Raw genomic sequence first — 17,250 nt, 5'->3', positions numbered from 1 at the left:
CTCCTCTCTCAACGCTTCTGCACTCGGTCCGATTTTCATCTCCGTGTCTGAAATGGCTGCAGGGAGGAGAGAGAGAGAGAGGAAGTGGCGAGAAGTGACAGGTGAGGGAGTCCCGAGTTAGACGGAAATGTAGTCCTAATGAGCCAGCAAATGAACAACGTGATTGCTTCAGAAATTGACCTGAAGAAGCTAATGCGCTGGACCTCATGGCCGCGCTCAACTGGATATGAAGTCACGGCCCCTCTTTAACGTTTGTACTATTTAAGAAGCCGTGTGACATCTTGAGAAATGTGCCAATTTGCTTTCGCGCCAGGAGTTAGATGAGAAGGTTATAATAATACTGGAGTCCTTCACTCACTATAAAACTACCCACTCTCTAGCTTTAGCATGGGAGAAAACACAGCGGCTAGCCTGGCTCTGGTAACCTATAAAGCCCTTTAATGGAACGCAAATGAGCTTTTTCTCCCTCATGTAAAATATTTCTTTGAAGGCAAATCCTGCACAACGAACACTTTTTTTTTTGCAGATTTCTACACTGACGAGTCTCCTTTAAGCTGAGATGGCACAACTGAAAAGGTCCTGAAGAGAAGACAAACACACACAGCATGATGCAGGCTTTGGAGGATCACTAAATGCCAGCCTTGTCAGCCTCTTTCAAATTCATCTGATTGAACTCTTCATGCCTCATTAGGCTGTTTCAGCAAGCCGACGCCGACTGACAGGTTAAAAATCCAAAGGTTCCTTTTTTTTTTTTTTGCGAGGGAAAAGGCAAGACGGATGACACCTGTTGGCCCGGTTTGAAAGGTGAGCGGCGCCAAAATCCCCGGAGGCACAGTTTATACAAATCACAGGCAATAAATGAAGCCCTTCACAGAGGATCGCATTGTGGAGCCTGCAAACAATCAAGAAAATGCCAAATCATCATTTCAGTTACATGCTGGATTAGCTAAATCTGTGGCTGCGCGAAAGCCAGAACTTTTCAACATGCTTCATCCGGGAACATCGACCTTTACAGTCGTTTTGCGTTTTCCGGTCAGGCCAGGAGCTTTGACACCTTGGGAGAGGATGAGAGTGTAAAAGGAGGGGGGGTGGTGGTGGTGGTGGGGAGGATGGGGGGAAGTGGATGAAGGAGATGAGAGCCGGTGCCAACTGTGCTAAAGGTCCGCGTGGAATGCCAAGTGAAGCTGGAGGAGGAAAGCGAGGGCGGGGCACGGGAGGGGCGGCGGCAGGACGAGGGAGGCGTAATGACAGGGCTGCTGGCACAGCCTTGGGGGAAGCCTCTATCAAAAACTTTAATACGTCCCATCAAATGCTAGGGACGAATCGTAATGTGTCTCCTCCGGGCTGCTTCTAATGTAATGAACTCCTCATCGTGATCTCTGGCAAAGACTTCAACGTGTCCAGGACAGCTCTGCTGGGATCCTGATGAGGGATGAGGGATCACCTCCATCCTGAGAACTCTTCTCTGGCTGCTGGTCCAATTCACAACTGAATATAAGGTTTCCCTCCTCACCCACCGGTGCATTGACAGACATGCCTCCCCCTTTACCTGCAGGAACTCCTCACTCCCCCCAGACCTCCTCACGAACTAAGCTTTTCCTCTCCAGCTCCGAGGCTGTGGAACACCCTCCACAGACTACTGATGTGTTTAAAGGACGCCTAAAAACCTACCTTCTTAAAAAGCTTATTACTGAATGCAATTTAAAGGCTCTTCTTTTATCTATTTATTAACCTTTTAGCAGTTGTGGCACTTGATGGTTGTCAGAATCTGAAGTGTAACACAAATAAAAGAACATAAATCTCCATAAATCTCTATACCCGGAGTTACCATCAACGCTCCCTGGCAGCACTTGGGCAGCAGCGGTAGCTGAGGACCACCTCACGTGCGACCGAGCTTTTTTTATATGCTAAATTCAATCAGCCAGTAACAAACTGACTTCAGATTGAGCGGCAGGGACGGTTAACATCAATCATGACTCATGTTCCATCCCTGTGGTTTTCAGCGGATGTCTCTCCGATGTGAAGCCGGTCGGTGACGAGCTACGCGTCGCTCCAGTGAAACCGTTGTTCCGAACGTGATACATTCAGAACAGGAATTTCCTGAATGGCCTGTAACACGCCTGCCTTTGACACTCAGCCCTACAGGTTAGGCCTTGAATGGATTCGTCAGAGAGCAGGTGCGGTCTTTAGCGAAGACATGAGGGCTAGGAGAAGCAATGGGAGATAAGTTATGCGCTTACTGACTCATGAACTCATGACACACGGATTATCTCATTGTCATGGCGCCTGTCATGTGGCCAGCAAGTGAACCTTCTGATCTCAAAATCGATCAGCTGTCTAAACGGCGAGACGACGGCGTGGGCGGTTAAGTCTGGCCCGTGTCATCTGATCGAGCGGACAAGCTGTTGAAGCTCATACTGATAAAAAACGTTGACGCTGTTTCTGATAAAAAGTTTGTTTTGTATGGAGCATAGCCAGAGACCAGTCAGGGTCTCTGTCCACTCCTGAAAGCGCGTGGGCCTCAATACTGGACCACAGTTATGGAACAAGGTGGCCCCGTCTGATGAATCACAATTACTCACATCACACGGATGGCCCGGTGCCTATGCTCATCGCTTATCTGAGGAAACATATGGCACCAGGATGCAAAGAACGCCTCCTTGCCGTGGGCATGCCGCTTTGATTTGTCTGCCAAAATGTTCCAGTGGTAAGAGCCACACAAGTGCCAGGACCTATGCTTCCCAAAGAAACTGTAATCTATGCTATGCACATAAGAAACTCACTATTAAGAATTTGTGGTCAGGGTCTAAGTTAACTAAATGAAGTGATGTTTGATCTTCTGGTGTTAAGGGTTTTTGAGTAATACTATAAATACTGGGGGCCTTTTTGGCGTACAAGCAAAATTTTGAGCAACGCCGAGGTGACGAAAGGTATATCGGTCTTTTTTCAGCAGCAAATCACTGCTGCCAGTCGATAATGGCGGAGAAGACCACTTAAATGCCCTTTAATTGACCACATGTCAGATGAAGACAAAAGAAGCGGGGCACACAATTGTTTGGCTTTTCTCCTCTAAACTAGAAAATCAATGCAGCAATTAAGTCTTTTCGAGTTCCAACAACTTCTCATGAAATTACTTTTAACCAAGACTATAATGAGTTATGGGAATTGTGTTTAATTATGACCTGCTTAATATTTGCTAACTATCGCTTTTAAGTTGATAACTCATAAAAATTAAGTTGTTCCAAATAGTTTTTTCACATTATTTAAAAGAAAAAAGAAAGTGTTTTCTGCAAAGTTATGAACATAGTTTTTTTTTTTAGTTGTCCTGCATTTTAAAATTTGTTTTTGGTTTCTGGACTTGGCTGAGTTTTAGATCCCTGTTGATAAAACACAGTTGACTGTAGGAGGAAATATTATTCTCGTAATTTCATGAGAAGTTGTCAGAACTCAAAAAGTCCAATGAAAATTGTTGTGTTGATTTTCTTTTTTTTTTTTTTTTTAAAGTGCAGTGAGACTTGGGGAATTAAAATATTGAGTCATTAGATCAATTTTATTAAGTTACCAGAACTTAAAACCAGTTTAATGCCAAATGACGCAGATATATCAGTTTAGATTATACACAGTATTAACTTGATCTCAGTACTAAAAATATTGAGTCACCTGAACGCATCAAATATTGTTTGTACCTTAAAAGTTCAATCTAAAACAATAAATTATTTTTTTTGTATTGTGACGATGCATTAAATTAATTGAATTTAAATTAACTGAACAGTTTTTTTTAGAGTGTGGCTTTCACATACTTTAAATTACTAGATCTAAACTTACTTTTCAGTCCAGCTGAGCAGTCATAATTCATTTATATAATTTATAAATGCCAAATATACCAAATATCTTTGTCATGTCACTTTAATTCTATTCATTGTTGGATGTACGAGGTGCCCTAATTTAAAATGGCATGAATGACATAGCATCTAGTAGTAGCGCCAAGCGCAATTTGTTTGTACAGCATCAAAACTACAACAAAAATGACAACTATTGCTACGGCTTATGCAAGAAAAACAATGGCCTTCAGTAATTTTTTGGATGAGGGAAACATCTGTAAATTATTTATCTGAGCTCTCTACACTGTAGTTACTGTTTTGGAAGGCTCTTTGGTGAGTGCATCTGGAGGAAATGTGGAAAAAGTGTGAGGAGGCAGACAGAAAAAAAGAAACCTTAGACAGCGTACCCTACTAACCTGGAACCAGTTCTGTACTCGGCTGCCACCTCATGCAGCTCCACACAAAGAGAAACTGTCCAAACAAGTCTGAAAACAGCTTAATGCTTTGTCATATCAATTGTCGAGTGATTGGTCTGTAAAAAAAAAAAAAAGCCGAAGACACAAGACGGGACGCAGACAGAGGGTGGAGGCTTTCTCACGCCCCGTGTAACTAGCACGGCAGACAGGAGCTGGCCTTCCTCCGGGGCTGGTGCGCTCTGCCCTGCGGAGCGATGGTCTATAAACTCGACCTCATTCGGGGTCCGTCTCCATGGCAGACGTCGCCATGGCCATCATTTAATTACTCCGCACAATAAAAACTCCACATCAAGGGCCTCTGTTTAACTAGGATGAGGGGAGCGAGGGAGGCCATCTTAAGCGGTGTCTGCCCCCGCCGCGAGGCTGGCCGTCTGCTCGGGCGTCCCTCGGCGGGCACTCTGCCCTGGGTCCAGCTGCGAGGCGGCTGCCAAGGGGCTCATGACTCGAGTGCGTCTGAAGGAGGGACGGGGGCAATGCCACCTGGGCTCCGTCCGTTACAGCGGGACGCTGTTTACACAGGGAGAGGAACAAGGGAGGGTAGAAACTGGTGTGTAAATGTTTAGTGTGTGGATGTCTCTGTGTACACGTGCTTGTATAACCGAGTGTGCGAGATGGAAAGCAGAACGAATAGTTTTTTTTTTTTTTCCTCACGAAGCTTAAAGGACCCACTGCCTTCACGCTGTTTGTGTCGAGGCCACGTGTAAAAGCTCTTCTCCTTCACAGGTTAATGGAGAACAAAAAAAAATTTTAAAAAAAGAACAATACAGTCCCATCCAGATGAAAAACGTCGCACGCGGAGGTTTTTCTTCTCCACGGTGGCCTCCTCTTCGTGTTCCTCTCGCTAGTTTAATTGCAGCCGCTGCCACATGGATGCCATGACGCCGGCCTGCGGGCTGTTATTACCTCTGCCCTGTCATTAGCTCCTGCACTGTACTGAGTTAAAGCCCAGAATATGAGCTGCAGTTCACGGGGGATACAATGAGAACATGTGTTGTCACGTTCCCTACAATCACAGATAACATCCTCGTAGCGCTGCCCGTGCTCGTTATGAGGGGCCGCGCCAAATTAAACCAAATCAACGCCTTCTCATGCAGAAATTTTTTTTTTGTAAGATTTATCGGTGATGTAGACATATTAGACTGACAGATGTTGTGGACAGTAAAACAAATGCTTTGAGAGAAGGTAAATGGACCTTTAATAAATATATTATTCCCTTACCACCGCTGAGTAGCTTCATAACCAGCCACAGCTCGTCCTTCACCACGAAGGAGGTGTAGTAAGACACGATGTTGGGGTGGTGGCACTGGCTCATGGCCTGAATCTCTTTCTGTCGAAGGGAAAAAGCACAAGAGACAGGCAAAATCCAGTTAATCACGACTGATATTCAACTGTTCATTTGTTCGGATAAAAGCAGCTGCCGTCTGTCGCATCATCTCCCCACATGAGTGGATTGAAATCTTGTGTCAGAGGCTTTTATTTACGACAAAGCGACGGGAAAACAGCGATTTTTACAGCTCTTTAAAAGGGTTCAGCAGCAGTGACGCAAGTCACTACACAGACAGTACAACGTCCCGGCGATTTCATCCAAAACAAACAGGGGACGACTATTTATATGCGACTGCACACAAAATGCAACCAAACAGCCAGAGGGAAATGAATCCAAAATAATATCACTATAAATGCTTTCGCCTTTGATGCTGCAGCTCTTCTTGAAATTCAGTGTGACACTTAAAATCTTAATGACGTCAGTAGTCGGGAGAGAAGCAGGCTAGGTCGATGTAATGCACATCTATGCAGAGGCAAAAAAAAAAAAAAAAAAAAAAAAACTGCCAGTGCTCAGCCTTTTATACAGCTGTAAAGCTCTCTCTGTGTGTTTGTGTGTGTGCTTGGAAAGCAGGAGAGCTGAGGTAATGCTGGCACAGAGGTCTAATCCATCACTTCAGCACCAGTCCAGAAGTCATTCGAGGATAGACACGGTTCCCAAGAGAAAGAAAATCGAGCCGACTTAGGAGGACGGGACCTCTGATTCACAGAGGCTTTACATTTGTTTCCACAGTTGAATACTTGACAAATGACTGAACCTGCAGCCGGAGCTGCTCTTCAATATCTCTCACGCAACGGCGTCTTACTTGTTACAGTCATAAGGGATGTTGGAGACCTAAACGAAGTGAGTTGTCGGGAGAACTCAACCGACCGATCGTGAAATCCTCTCCCTAATGCTCGGCAAAGTCGCTCTAACCGTAATCAGGTGTGATGCATCTCATCTTCTGCTGCCGTTTATCCTCACCAGGGTCGCGGAGGGTTGCTGGAGTCGTTCCCAGCTCTCATTGGGCGAGAGGCCGGGTACGCCCTGGACATGTCGCCAGTCTACACAGACACAAACAGCCATTCACACTCACACTCACACTCACACCTAGGGTCAATTTAGAATCACCAATTAACCTAACAAGCAGCATGTCTTTGGAGGTGGAGAAAACCCACGCAGACACCCAGGAAAGGCTCGAGGCAGACTCAAGCCCGGACCTTCTCGCTGAACCGTTCATCGAACAATCTTTTTAGAGCAAAAGTAACCACCCAGCAACATTTCTGCTACACCATCGAGTGCGCTATGCCCATTCATCTAAGAATAGTTGCATTTCATTGTAGCCTTTAATTTGTGGAACAAGTATTTTTTTCAATCACACCCACAGGGCACGTTGTCAGTATATAACTGAGACTATGTTTAACACGTACAAGGTGTTAAGACGTTATAACATTAAGATCTTTAGGTATTTGGGATTAGTAAAACGGATTATTTCACTGTACACTCACTGGAAGCTTTATTTGGTGAGCACCTTTAGGTGTCAATATGTCATTATGGACCAAAATCTCTGAGGAATGTTTCCAACACCTTGTTATAAGTATGCCACAAAGAATTAAGACAGTTCTAAAGACAAAGGGAGTCCAACCTTTTACTGGTGTACCTAAGGTGTACCTAATAAAGTGGCCGGTGAGTGTATATTACTATTTAAGTCTCTAACGTGTACCAGAACATGAAACTGTTTATTTTAATGAAAAAAAAAAAGCAGAATTGGAAATGATGGAATCCCAATGTCCTCAAACGAGTACTTGGGAATTTGTTATTTTTGCATGAAAAGTTTAAAAGAATAATAAATAAACAGGTGTATTGACCCTTTGCTACGAGTACATGGCAGACTAAAGTGCCTCCTTGTGAGGACAATGGGTCTATATGAAGCAGAATAAGCTGCCACAAACCTAAGACATAATGTCCCCGTATGAGGACGCCTTTCTCAGGAGGTTCAGTCAATTTTCTTAGTGCCTCTTCTTATGAAGCTACGCTGCTTTTGTATTAAGCTGTGAGGATCCCATAAATATTCATTCACCATAAACGATCATCTTCTTAAAACGACTATTGGTTTTTTCCTAACCCTGACTGACACGCCGCCACTCGAGATGAAACCATTTCTTAAAGCCATCAATCAATAGATGCTCGCAGGGCCGACGGTAAACGATCAAAGTCAGATATGCCATCAGCATAAATGCTTAGTTTACACAATGTGCATCAGCAGCAGCATCAGCAGCATCAGCCTCCGCTGCCGAGTCATCACTGCTGATGTCGTGGCCTTCGGTCAACGTCTTCACCGAGGTCCGCGCATCAAGATGTTTTTAAGAAGGCAGCGGACAAATGAGGGTTAAGGACATGAACTGAATTATAATAACAGAGGACTTTAGATGACACCAAGTCATTGGATAGATATAGGTTGTTTAAAAGCACACAAATCTGCATAGGACAGCTGCACTGAGGAGTGTCAGTCAATAACCACAAGAATGTGAAATCTATACCTAAGATTGCATTGAAATCAAACAGCAATGAGGAGCTGAAGGAAATAAAAATATATGCATGGACATTTTTTATTTTTTTTTTTTGAATGGCAAACAACTGAATAACTTCCAGTCTGCTGGGCCAGACAGCGAGGGATTATTGTGCTCCCCCACATCATTCTGCCTCAGGATACTTGAGAGGGAATAATAATGATATAGCCTGTTGGCTGCTAACCGGTTTCAGCCCGCCTCCTCCTGTTCCCAGCGCAGTGAAGAAGAAGCAGGTCTCCACAGCTCCGTGGGTAACCCCAGAAAGGAAAAACAATGGGATGACGGGGAGGATATCATGCTCTGGCAGTTGGCAGGTTTTTCCCATCTTTTCCAGCCGACGACGTGAGAATAAAGAGAGACTCTTTGTTGCGAGGATTAGGTCACTGTAAACCTATATGCTGCAGCGAGGGTCCAGGAAATGTTCTCACCGCTCGAAAACCACTCAATCTGCAACTTTTTGACAGCTGAGCATCTCAACGCGATCAGCCACAACATTAAAACCACCGACACATCAATGTGGTTTGAGCGCGTCCCGTCGGAAGGAAACAATGGAGGGATTATATCTTTCATGTGGCCTGGAAACGCCTAAGGACTCATCCGGAGGAGCTGGTGGAAGTGGCTGGGAATGAATATTACATTGGTTTCTGACTCAATATGAGGGTGAAACACTGTCTACTGAAGCTGGATCTTTATCAAAGGACAACTCATTCAACCAGTTCATGAAACCATTCAAGATCAAACCACTTCTTCCCAGCAGTCTTTCTTTGAGGTGTTTTATTTGATAGTGGGTGTTGCAGTGACTTCACGCGAAGGCATTCAGAGCCGTTTTATTCAATGCATTTGACCTGTGAAAGCACAACAGACACCCCTCCCTGTCACCGCGCACACAAAGCCATCTGCTCCGCAAACGACTTGGCTATTCCCCGATTACATTTTGGATTTAATATGCGAGTCGCTGAAGACATCAGAAGAGGCGTTCATGACGACCTCTGTGGACCATTAGTGTCAAATGGATTGAGACAAAGATCGACTTTGTTATATTCATAAGCTGCTTCTCATTAGTGTAATACATTACCCTCCTCCCACTGCTGTTGCACAAATCGAAACTCATCTATCAGGCGATGATTCAAAATCCTCAGGGTGATACTTTCCATTATTTTCATGTATTTTATTTACTTATTCGAACGCCAAAAACGCTTTTAAGTCGCACTGAAATTCTATTTAATTTGTTTAACTTGGGAGAAAGTTTATATACAGTATATTCTTTTCATTTTAAGCCAAATCTGTTGACACGAGAGTTTAACTCTGCCCTTATAACTGGATCAAATGGTTACTCCATCCCCTCGTTGCACGCCTCTGTTAAAAGAGTCCTTCCCTGCCAAGTGGAATTCACTTTATAGACTCAGAAACTTCTGACTGATGTCTCCCCAACATCGCGTGTCATCCCAAAACCAGAGAAGAAAGATGCTCTTTAAAAAGTCACGCCAACGCGAGTGATGCAGCGTCGGCCAATTTCACCACGTTGGACGCGATGCAACGCTGATGCAGCCCATCGTGCAAAAACGGATTTACCAGGAAATAGACCGGTCCTCATCAGGCCTCATCTATTCAGAGGGCGCTGAAACTGAGCAAAACAAAAAAAGAGGACCTATTGTCACACGCTGAATACAGTGCTGGGTCACACACTGGTGCCACAGAATCACACTGATGGCAGACGCACAGAGGAGCCACTATAGAGGCGATGTTGCGTCACTATCACTTACTCAGAGCCCCCGCGCGCACACTCTCGCTGTGACTCAATCTCACTGCAGCGCGCGCGCACACACAAGGAAGAAATAAAGAAGCTGCTGATCTGCAAATTCTGGCGAAAAGGAAAAGAAAACCCTGATTCCAAACAGCATGCAGATATAGATCGATTCTGGCAGCATCCTGTGCGAGAAAAACCTATTTTTACTGCTGCACTTTCCGTACCCTTCTCAGGTGGCTGCGACCTCAAGGTATTTTAATGTCTTTCGAAGCTACAAATGTACTTGCGCAGCATAAAAAAAAAAAAAAAAAAAAAAAAAAAATGATAAAAATACCACATAAGACCACTTTGTCAGCACTGCTTTTCCTAATTAGTTCCAGGAAATAATTGTGCAATTGCCGGTGCATATTCCAATTGTACTGGAATTGCAAAATGAGCCTCTGAATCATTCGTTCAAGACTGAGTCACTTATAAGCACCCGTCCATTAAAGTCCTGTACCCAGAATAATAAATGATAATTGACTGCTTGATGTATCCTACTTTAAAGGTGGCTTTTTTTTGAGTCTGGGTTCAATTTAATGCTTCCTTGCAGTTTAACCGGGCACCCAGCAAGCTGTGGAATTGGGGGGGACCATGGGCAGGAAATCCGATCTCGCTCTATTCCATGTGACCGCCTGCTCCGAGAATCCGGGAGCAACATTCTCCTGATTCATCCTCCAGAATTTGGGGGTTGGTGGTGGTGGGGCTGATGGGGAAAGGTCTCTTCTCGGTTTAGCGTTGCCAACGAGTAGTGAGCAACCTGCCAACGCTCTCTAGCCACGATGTTCTGCGCACACATATAGATTTACACAATATTTATTTCCCATGTGCTTTCGGATGAGTACTAGCGAGAGGGGGAAAAATAAAAACATCAACTGTAACCGAGTCGAGTAGAGTGAATATTTTGACGTGCACAGAAAAGTCTTCGGTTGACAGAACTCTTGAGCAAATCTTGTTCTTTTTATAGACCGCAAATAAAAGAACTGATGGTTTGACAAATGCATCTTTTTATGTGAGAACCACCCAAACAAAGCCAAGAACAAGAACCGCAAAGATACTTGATGTAACCCTTCTACCTCTCGAACTAAACCACATGTCGTAAAGTAAATGATGCGTTTAGCCGCGGTACATCATTGTGTTCGGGGCATAAAGACACAATGCAGCCTTCGGGAAGATGTCCCACGGTGGTCTAATAGTTTCCTGGCAGTAAGCGGAGTCCTCCTCCAGAAAGCAACCAGACGAGCGTTTGAAGTGACAGGGATGATTGGAGGGGGAGTTCGGAGAAAACGGGTAATGAAAAGCAGAGGTGGAACTTACTCCGTCCACATGTGCACACCACAGGGACAAAGCCTTACATAAAATCTTGTGGTGCAGGAGGAGTAGCTGGCTTTGATCACACATTAAGGTAGCAAGGTCTACAAAAAAAAAAAACGTTCGTAGCTGTCTTACCAGAAGTTCGTCCATACTCGTCTGGCACTTCTCTAGGTTGATGCGTTTGATGGCCACCTTCTCCTTCCGTGGTAAACAGTAGGCCGCCTGGACCACCGCTGTGGCCCCACTCCCTAAACAAAAAAATAGAAAAGAATATTTAATCAATGTCGTAATTCACCTACTGATCAAGTTTCTGCCACATTCAGAGCTCGGTCTCAAAGGCGTTGCCTAGAAATGTTCCTCAACTGAAGGATCCTGAGGTGTTCACAAGCCAGACCAGGGCATCCTAGGTGTCCCATTGGACATGCCTTGAAAACCTTCACCAGAAGGTGTTCAGTAAGCATCAAATGTCCCAAACACCTCAACTGTCTTCTTTTAATGTGAAGAACAAGTGATGCTACTTCAAGCACCCACCAGGTCTCTGAACTCCTTAGCCTATGTCTAAGGGCAAGTTACAGCAAAGCCACCAAACACAGGAAAACAATTCTGGATGATTTCATTTATGGTCTCATTGTTTTGGCGCCGACAATAAAAAAGATTAAAAGTGAAACAGAGATCAGCTCGATCCAAAGTTTCGCCAAGTTTATTAATCAAAGGGATGTTAATCAATCCGAACTTTGGCCAATATGTATCGCACTATAACGCAATAAAAAAAAAAAAAAAAAAAAAAACTGGTAATGGACACGCCTACGTTTTCGAACAACCTCTCAAATATCGAAAGCTAAAACATTTTTAAGCCCTTGTGAGGTGTTTTTTTTTTTTTTTTCAGACGTGGCGATTTAAAAGTTTATTGCAAAAGTGCGTTTCCCCATAACCGGCGTCACCGGAGATGACGCAAAGGTTCGCGTGACCAGTTCATTGCCTCAAAGTTAATTTAAGAGAACTACAGGATATTGCAAGATGAGGCTTTTTCGAGAGTTACAGCTCATTCGCAAAACACCTCTCAATGGAAGCGCGTACAAAGCTCAATGAAACTTCTAAAATCTCGCTTTTGATTTGTGAAAAAACTGTAACGGAAACGCAGCTACTGATTTCAAGATGCGTTCAAATCTTTGGGCCTTCCAGTCCCGTGCCCCTTCCGTAACCCCGCCGCCGTCCGAAATCCACGGTTAGCCGATATGACACGCAGCTTTTTACCCGTCATGTCAAAATCCTCCCGAGTTCAAGGGGACGCCTGACGTTCAGGCGGCTCATCCGATTTCTCCTCACTTCAGCTTAACTGCGTGTTCATTAATTATGAATCAGCCTCCCCAAATCCTGCCTAATGACGCGGGTCTGATCAGGGTCGATGACTCGGCTAAACCGAGCACACACCCGGGAGGCTTCAGTTGGAGGCTTGTGCCAGATAAAACCCAAATGACTGGTCCTTAGACTGTTTAGAAAGCCTCTGCTCTTTTTTTTTTGTTGTTCTTGCATTGCTGGCAGAATTTAAAGACCTTTTTTATTGACAGCACCAAAAACCCAAATCCACGACCTGACAGTGGCGGTGAAATGCAATTTGAATGCCCCCTTTTGACATTTTAAACTCTAATAAATGACAAGAGTGAAGAATTATAGCATTGCAAAATATTTAACACGTGCCTTCTAATATTATTCATCAGGACTGGGTGATGCTGTTCAATAAGTTTCTGTAGTTCATGAGCTTTTAAAGACTTTAAATCAGACAAATGGCCCACGCCCCTGCAGAGTGCCATTTGTAAGTGCTGTTTTGATTCACGGGCAAACAAAACGAAGATTACGATCTGATTAAAGCTCACAGTAGCGGGCTGATCTTTATTTTCGAACAACATATGACAGCTGGGTGTTCGTGCGTCGTGTGAGGTCATTTCACGCCCCCTCCCCTCACCCCCCCCTCCCTCCGCCACTGCTCTTGTTCAGCGCCATTCGGCATGCACGGGGCTGTTTGCAAAAGATCCCCGGAGGATACGTGACGTCGAGGAACGCGATGAGCGAATTCTAATCTGGCAACGGGCTTTCGGCGAGCGAAAGAGCGAGCGGGTGAGCGGGTCCACACTCCTGTAAGCTTTTTCCTAACCTCTCGAGCCCTCGCCTGAGCCGTGCCCAAATATTAACAAAGTCCTCATTGTTTGGGGTTTGGAGTGGCGTATTGAGGGGGATTTATTGGAGGAAGAAAATACAGTTCCCTGATTGTAATTAAAAAAGTAAAGACGTCCCTGAAGACGTGACCACTTTTCATCCAACTGTTTTCATTCTGGATAATTATTACTTCGGGCTACATGAAAGAAGACGAAATGGCAAAGATACATCCAATAAAAAGACTCCGGAATAATCTAATAAAATTTAAATTTCCCTGTGATGAAGTTTAATTGACGGTATTGACAGTAAGGGTCGTCTATATACGTGGGAATCCTTGCTTCCATGTACCGACCGGCTGATAGTTTGGGGGTCGGCTCCGCTCGGCTCTACGGGATCACTCCACACAATGGATCTGATAAATTTATCCTCCGGGCCCCCCCCCCCCGGCCCTCCCCGCCTCGGCAGCACCACCACCTCCAATACCTAACGAACCTCTGGAGCCCGGCCAGAGATGAGGAGCTCAGGCCTGGCCGGACCACGGAGAGCGCGACGCAGTGTAAATTCCTCCACACAAACAAACAGCCAGTCGTCAGGGGGCGGACGGACAAGCTGGAGAGCATGTGTGCGGCGAGGACGGAAAAGGGGGAGGTTTGTTAGGTCGGCAGCGTGCTAGGTCAAAGGTTACCGAGGCTCCCCGAGTCATTAAGGCCTGTAGAAGACCAGTGTAGGAGTCATTTGGGACCTTGACTTAATATAGACCTGATGCTCTTTGATATTTGCTACTTCCAAGCTCAGCACGAGGTCATTCAGAGTAGTCACCTCTTCAATATTTCATACACTTTTTCGGTGATTATTAATTAAACGCTTAAACCGACAGCGGTCAATATATTGACAAAAACGCCACCATGCAGTGCTCACTGCGTGATCTTACGTCCAGACACGCGTAAATAAAATATGTCATCTTTAAACTTTCACGTCGTCATTAGGTTTTCTGTCAGAATGAGAGGGAATGCACAAAAGAGCAACACTCACAAGCGGCGCTTTGAAGAACCGTGGCCAACTTTTAATCTACTGAACAGCCTGGCTCAGACAAAAAGGCTGCATATGAAAAAGTTTTTCTCCTTCTTCTTCTTTTTCTGTTGTTGTAAATTGATAATGAATGAGTCCGAGTACATTAACTGTCAAACCGCACAAATTAAAAGAAATACTTCAAAAGTTCTCGGGCCTATAGTTTCTATTTCCAGGGCCACAACAACAAGATTCTGCTTGTTTTGGAAGAGAGTCACTAAATTAAATCTATATATTAAATTACCGTGTTAGGCAAAATCAAATGAAGATGATCCAGCTGCCAGCTGTAAATGCGGCATGTTGACATGGATACTAGGTTATGTATGGCTTTTGGCATCTTGGTTTCCATGTGGTTTGTTTTCGAATTATACTTCCATTTCATTTTTTAACGCTGCCATTAACGTTCAGAGACGGCGGCGGCTACAAAGGAAAATATAATTATAAATGAAGTTTTTACAGCTGTAAAACTGTGTGGATGTTTCTATCGCGGCTCCGGTTATTAATATCCACAATTATCCCAGCAATTAGTCAGGACCTAGCGCTGAACCCTTCGGTTTTTCCGAAGCACTTTGACTAAATGAACGTTTGAACATGACTTCCTTTTGCTTTTTCAGTTCATTTTAATGGACTGCATGTCGCACGTGTAAATGTCTACTCCAGTTCCAGAGTTTCAGAATTCATTTCTGGAGAAAAATTGACAAAACAATTGTGATCTTTTGAAAAAAAAGGCAGATGGTGTTTTCTGTAAGCATGTTTCCTCAAAACAGTCAGTTTATGGGAACACAGGCGGGCGTTGGGCTGCAGCCTGTCATGAACGGGATGTTAAAGACTAGATTTTTACTAGTGGGGGATTAAGAAGGAAGCTCACATGTTTGCTCTTTTGGGAGTCGGCACCGGGTACGGGGAAAGGGTGCATTCCTCTTATTCTGGTGCATTTCAATGAAGCCTTTGCTATGAAAGAAAACGACAAACCACAAAGGGATCGGAAGCAGAAATAATGGGCTTAGGACGCGGACAAAGCTAATAAATTACAATTAATTAAAGTTAATAAAAGCGGCTCAAAGACGCTACAAATACCAAGAGACGCTTTTACTCCAGTCAGGAGGACACGGACAATTTCTATTTCTTGTCTTAAGTTATGTGTTGTTTGTATTAGTGTGCCGTGCATTGTCTCAAAGCATTATTATAAGATATTTCAAGTTTTAATTACGGGCCGTTACTCCTGAGGCGGTGATGCAAAATTGCCTAATAAAACAAGCCGAAGAAAAGGTGAAAATACCGGCGATTCACTGTTCTAGTTTATTTCTTCCACCTCCGCGAAGGCACGTGTCGAGCTGTTGCGCGTACATTAACATTTTATTAGATTAGCTTGATCTCGAATTAGCTTCTTAATGGAGCATGTCATTACACGAGGCCCGACGTCAATGTCCCTCCTTCACGAGAAATGCCCGGCAGCGTGGCAGCAGTCGTCCAGTTCATCTTTCCTGCCCGGGCCAGTTTGGAGCCTGACGTCAGATGCCTTTTATTACATTTCCTCCGCATACCTGGCCGACATTCCACGCATTATTCAAAGCCGCAACGAGAAATGCCACACATGACTAGCAGCCACGCCAGCGCCGCGCTGGATGTTTTTACTGCGTGTTCCTCGACAACCCAGGATGCGGCGCTCCGAAAAGTAGGCCAGAGTTTGGTTGGTTGGCTTGCTGAATCTTTTTATTTAGTTATTTATTTATATATTTTTTTAAATCCATCTGAGGGACAGACAGAGCGAGCGACAGGGAGGAGGTTGCTGGTGGATACAAACAGCGAGAGCAGAAAGTTTCCAGTCCAGATTTGCCAACACCAGTGACCCAAAATACGATCCAAGATCGGAGGGGGAGCTGTGCTATTTTCCTATGGGTCCCGTCCAGTATGACCCAATGCTCGGCGGGGTGAAAAAAGAGTGGGTGTGAGCCGTGTAATAACAAGTGCGCAGGCCCTGGGGAAGTTACCACAACAATAGCTGTGCTGAGCATGCTGGGTATGCGGAGACATCCTCGATGCACCAGCCCTAAGAGGAGCCGGAGAAAACTGCAGGCAGCGTTTTCGTGGAGCTGGGAGTCTGATTCGTTCCTGCAGCGAAACCTGTTGAGGCTCTGAACGCTGCAAACTCAATTAGAGAAAATCTTTCCATGGATTAGTTCGTCAGCAGGAATAAAACCAGCGTCTATGCAGTAATCACGTATGAACACAGATGCATTCTGATTGAACAGCAATGCACAAAATCTTTACTTAAAATAAACTACATCCTCCAAAATGAACATGCAGTTCAACTGCATCCCTTCTGTCAACATAAACTGAACAATATATAGTGCAGGATTGTTATATTGCACGTTGATTCATATTGTTTTGACTGCACTTGTTTGCCTAATCTTTTGTTTTCGGCTTTGAAATTGTGAACTTCTGCTTCTCCTCTATCGTCGGGCTTTTATTTGTTTACTGATTTCCTGATATGTTATAGGATAAATCAGCATGTTATTAGATAATGACATGTGGGTCCAGCTTAAGCCTCGAGGCGAAGTCGGATATGTGACTTCCCCTCGACTGCGCCAAGGTTTAACTTCGCCACGGACTAAAAAAGACACAAGATCAAAATGGGAAACTTTGCCGCGAAAAGAGGAAATTGCAGCATCTCGGAGCTTAAATTAAACTTTTAGAAGAGAGAGAGAGAGAGAGAGAAAACTCGGCCGGACTGCTGGGAAGGCTTAACGTGAACAGA

The 17,250-nt window shown here is 44.5% G+C and overlaps 1 protein-coding gene across 2 annotated transcripts in view; it reads right to left on the bottom strand.

The window, feature by feature from the left end:
• Positions 1 to 17,250, bottom strand: part of oxsr1b (oxidative stress responsive kinase 1b) — a 40,835-nt gene that overhangs the window by 21,555 nt on the left and 2,030 nt on the right. For both annotated transcript variants that reach the window (XM_047568366.1, XM_047568367.1), the window contains exons 2-3: positions 11,406 to 11,518; positions 5,516 to 5,624 (exon numbers count right to left, since the gene is read on the bottom strand). In XM_047568366.1, the coding sequence (XP_047424322.1) occupies positions 5,516 to 5,624; positions 11,406 to 11,518 (222 nt within the window). The remainder of the gene's footprint in view (positions 1 to 5,515; positions 5,625 to 11,405; positions 11,519 to 17,250) is intronic.

This window comes from Mugil cephalus, chromosome 18, assembly GCF_022458985.1.
Source record: "Mugil cephalus isolate CIBA_MC_2020 chromosome 18, CIBA_Mcephalus_1.1, whole genome shotgun sequence".
Classification (NCBI taxonomy): Eukaryota; Metazoa; Chordata; class Actinopteri; order Mugiliformes; family Mugilidae; genus Mugil; species Mugil cephalus.
This window is presented reverse-complemented; position numbering and strand designations above follow the sequence as displayed.